This window comes from Phaethon lepturus, unplaced genomic scaffold (genome assembly GCF_000687285.1).
Source record: "Phaethon lepturus isolate BGI_N335 unplaced genomic scaffold, ASM68728v1 scaffold32588, whole genome shotgun sequence".
In the NCBI taxonomy this organism is placed as follows: domain Eukaryota; kingdom Metazoa; phylum Chordata; class Aves; order Phaethontiformes; family Phaethontidae; genus Phaethon; species Phaethon lepturus.
In genome coordinates this window covers 14,677-14,904 of record NW_010557432.1, presented here as the reverse complement: position 1 = coordinate 14,904, position 228 = coordinate 14,677, and the positions used below count along the sequence as shown (strand labels likewise).

At 57.9% G+C, this 228-nt stretch overlaps 1 protein-coding gene across 1 annotated transcript in view; it reads left to right on the top strand.

Moving 5' to 3' along the window:
• The first annotated feature begins 70 nt into the window (after nucleotides 1-70).
• LOC104625199 (dnaJ homolog subfamily A member 1-like) overlaps nucleotides 71-228 on the top strand; it is a 7,452-nt gene continuing 7,294 nt past the window's right edge. Inside the window, 1 exon segment of the mRNA XM_010292765.1 lies at nucleotides 71-228. This exon segment is cut by the window's right edge and continues 22 nt beyond it. Within this exon segment, the coding sequence (XP_010291067.1) occupies nucleotides 194-228 (35 nt within the window). The 5' untranslated portion in view covers nucleotides 71-193.

Here is a 228-nt window from a genome sequence, read left to right as displayed (position 1 = left end):
CGGGGGGCCCGCCGTGGTGCCGTGTGGGGTTTCAAGGCCCGGGTGTCTGAGGTACGGTGTATGTCTCTCGTAGTTTAAGCAGATTTCCCAGGCTTACGAAGTACTGTCAGACCCAAAGAAGAGGGACCTGTATGACAAAGGAGGCGAGCAGGCCATCAAAGAGGGTGGTTCTGGTGGTGGCTTCGGGTCGCCCATGGACATATTCGATATGTTCTTTGGCGGCGGGGG